Raw genomic sequence first — 4115 nt, forward strand, 5'->3', positions numbered from 1 at the left:
AAAGGAGGTGAAAGGAGACAATTTTAGAGAAGAAATTTTTTTGGTCGCTACCCGGATTCGAACCCGGGACCTTTGAATGAGAGGCCAACACCTTAACCTCTAGGCCACGAGAGCCCCCTTCATTTCTTTCTAGTGAGACGGCGAGGCAACCTCTATTCGATAAACGTCGGCTGGGGAAGGGTGTAAACATCAAGCCAACATTACTTTACAATATTACTTTACATCTTAATCTCTTCACTTCTGATCAATAACACTAATTTTTTTCAGACCGAAGGGCTAGAACCGAAATGGCCGCTGGATTGGAAAAGTAAAGTAAAAGTATCAATAACATTGAGTAGTAAGTGTTTTACTTTCAAAAATCAGACAAAGTAACTTTGGTGACGGTTAAGGACGGGGACCGGGAATATGTAACAGGAAATATTTGCGTCACCTCTCCCTTTCTAAATAGGTCGTTTTCATGGGAGCACCTCGTGGTTTTAGAGAAGAGCTTGCCTAAGCAGTGAACAGTTAGGTGTGCTGACAAAATGAGTTACTTCTCGGATTTAAACCTTATGGAAATTGATTCATCAATTTTATAGGTGAAGTTTGTACAATTTGTAAGTATGGAAGAATAAAAGACACAGTAGACTTTAAGAAAACGGCATCAGTTGAAAATCTGAAAATCTAACCCCCTTGTCGATTTTCAGACAATATCTCCATTCTTGAATTGCGAAAAGTAACTTATTTTGTCAGCGCGCCTTGTTTTGATACGCACACGCCTTATATTTCTTTATTTCATTTATAAAATAAAATTAATTACAATGATTGCGGTCAAACATTGTGTCTGGAACTATATTTTCTGGTGGATTAACAAAATGGATGGGTGTTAATTAGTGCCGCGTTTCCATGTTGCAACTTGATCATCCTATTTTCTGTTGACAATAAATTCGCTCAGTGAGACAGAATGAGAGCGAGATGTTGTTCAATCTGATGTTACTGGTTTCATTTGTATGCATGGTAAAGTTTGGGCATTTATTTGGGTTTTTTTCATAATTTCAGTTATAATTAAACTAAAAAAAGGAAGACACACTGTTTGACTGAGGTCTTTTGTGACTCACTATATCAATGAAGTCATGCAGGTTCTCAGTGGTGGAGATGGAGCAGCGCATGTGTTTCTGTCTGTGCCTGACCTTCTCGTACACCTCAGTCCACGTCGTCCGGGACTTGGGGTTGGTCGGCTTGGGTTCTTCCAAGTCATCACTGACGGAAGAGAAAACATGTACACCATATAGATAGATAGATAGATAGATAGATAGATAGATAGATAGATAGATAGATAGATAGACAAACAGACAGACACACAGACAGACAGACAGACAAATTCAATTGTATATTTCCACAGAAACATGTTAAGAGTCAAAGCTTCAAGTAGCTAGGAAACGATACAAACGTGATTCCCCTCACCCCTCCCCAACCCGCCTCCCCTCTCACTCACCCTTATTTTTCTCAGTCCTACTCTGCAACTTCTAAAAGAAAGAAGAGAATGTGTCCTGTACCAATAGTGTTTCAACGTATAGCACTACTTCATGTATAGATTGTTTATTCTACAACGCTGGGAGACGCGTTGTTTTTGGGGCACTTGAAGAATGAAGCAACCCGTTATTCAAGCAGATTTTTTCAAACATGTTTTCTCTATTTGAAATGTAAATGCAATAACAACATGCGTGCGATAAAATATGAAAATACGTGTTCCTGATTCGTGTGTGATGACTCAAAATGATCTATAACATTGCCTGTGATATACTCCTGCATGTGATATACTACTGGTCGGACATATGTGTAGGCTGCGTTTTGAAAGAGTTAAAACACCTAATTTAGACAAATAGTCGCTTTCATACAGGGACATACATAGTTAACATAGAACTAAGAAACGAGGTCAACTTACTTGCCTTCCGCTGTTCCTGAATCTGTGTCATTGACATTGGAGAAGCTATACAGGGCCGTTGTTGTCCCTGAAGATATTGGATTTGGGGTGACAATCCCGATGAGGACAGTCAGAAAAAGGAGGGTGGTTGCTGTTTTCATGGGTTTCATTTTCACCACCATGCTTCAAAAGTGTTGTGAGTCAGAAAAGGAGAGGATTGGTAGTGCTTTAGGAGAGAAGTCGTAGGTCATCTCATGTTTGAATCTGTGCGGCTTTTTCCGTGGAGCGTGCCTCTGTCATCTGTTAAAACACACGAAATATTTCGTTTAGTTTATATAGTTTTCATAAGAGTTTTACTGAACCTGCAACACAAATAGATCAAACAAGTGCAGAAGATAAAACTTGCAGTAGAGAGTAATACACAACAAATAAGCAAATAGATATTTGAGAGCAAAGAAGGAGTAAAACACTAGACATCAGGGCGCCTGCCAACCACCCACATAAACACGAGAAGCTAAAGACTAGGAAACCGAATAATACGCAAAAATTTTAAGATGCTATTTTAGAAAAAAACAAAACAAAGTATAATCTAAATCAGCTGCAGCTTACTAATGGTGTACCTTACAGTAGCAGGCATTTTATTTTTGTTATTTATTTGTGCCATTTTCACCAGTCGTACATTGCATGTGTAGAACTCGGGGCTCCAATCCTTTTGTCAGATAACACGCTTCAGGAAAACAACAAGGGCGCAGTGGTTGGAACTGGTGCAATACAATACGCGGGGGTCCTTTCGTGTGTGAGTAACTGACAGATCAGTGTTGATGACGTGGATATTTCAAAATAAAACAATATTTAAGTTTTTAAAATCTGACCAATTTTTTGTTCTAGTCATATTGCAGGACATAGTTCATTTTAAATTATCAGTTAGTACACATTTATTTACCTTTAAAGGGCGGTCATATATCAAAGAATGTTGATACGGTTCAATTGAGACTCCCACTTTAAAGTAAGCTGTTGCTAAAGTAAACAAAGAATGTGAAAGCAAGTGAGGGCCCATTCTTTGAGGAGAAGAAAATCTCATCCCAAAGTAGGCAAGGATTCATTGTAAGCAGGTATTACTAAAAACGGGATATCACAAACCCTTTGCCTTGGGAGTAAAAATAATCCCTCACGCAAATACTGAGCTTAGCAGTTTAAACTTCAGAAGTTCATGATTGCACAATACACATTACGATGCATACAGTCATATCTCATTCTGTCTTCCTGTCGCTCTTTCCAACAGATCAGCAAAGCCTTGTAGTATGAAGATTATAGAGCAAGCAGTATTCCTGACCCAAAAGAAGAGTGCCATTAATTTTTTTTTAAATTGAATTGTTCTTTGTCTTGGGGAGGGAAGGAATGGGAAGCTTCTGTTGAAGGTGGGACATCACCTTTTGGATCAGACTGTGGGCTCAATGTCCTTAGGGGAAAGCAGCAGCAAAAATTTGAGAGTAGAGGGGTGAAATTATAGGAAGAATCTTGAAGACAGAAATAGAGAATTCGAAAAGAAAAGCTAGACTTGAATACTGTTCTACTTTTTCATTCCCAGTGCCTCATCTATGACATTGATTTTAAATACATTAAAGATTTGCCGTTGTTGTTGTTGTTTTTTCTAATTCAGAAATTCCTTCTTTAAAAAAAAAAAAACAGTTCATTTATTCTTTACATTTCAGATTTTTCAATTTTTCAACACACTGCCAGTGCTAGCTAGTACTGATATTATTATTCACTCTTGATTTCACAGCTGACAGTAGACACAATGTAGTTCTTGGGAATTACGTGTGCATTTTGGGGAGGTCATTGGAACCAGAATTGTCTTTGGTGCGACGGCTGTGCTCTTTTCTTCACGTGCACAATACTGATTTCGACTACTAGAATTGGGAGGAATTACCTTGTTAAACTTATGTAAAAAACACCGACATTTTCCTGTGACGTATCTCACAAGACCTGGGTTGACCCTGACAAGCAGGGATGAAAAAAACCCCGCAGCCCAACTTATCTGAACTGAATTAACCAAAGAGTATACGGCTCTTTTCCTCCATGCAGACGGTCAATTTAGTTTAAAATGATCTCAAGGTTGTATTAGTGAAACTTCTTTCATGGTGGTTAATTCTTCCTAGATCAAAGAGTAAAACCTTAAAAACAGATCACCAAGAAGAGGGATAACAAGGGT

General features: G+C 38.4%; 1 protein-coding gene across 1 annotated transcript in view; it reads right to left on the reverse strand.

The window, feature by feature from the left end:
- The window catches only part of LOC101849251, a gene marked incomplete at its 5' end in the record, with an annotated part of 31462 nt that extends 29281 nt beyond the window's left edge, over positions 1–2181 (reverse strand). The window contains 2 exon segments of the mRNA XM_035972892.1: positions 1098–1239; positions 1925–2181. Of these exon segments, the coding sequence (XP_035828785.1) occupies positions 1098–1239; positions 1925–2085 (303 nt within the window).
- Positions 2182–4115: the final 1934 nt, after the last annotated feature.

The sequence above is a fragment of the Aplysia californica genome, unplaced genomic scaffold (assembly GCF_000002075.1).
Source record: "Aplysia californica isolate F4 #8 unplaced genomic scaffold, AplCal3.0 scaffold00891, whole genome shotgun sequence".
Taxonomy (NCBI): Eukaryota; Metazoa; Mollusca; class Gastropoda; order Aplysiida; family Aplysiidae; genus Aplysia; species Aplysia californica.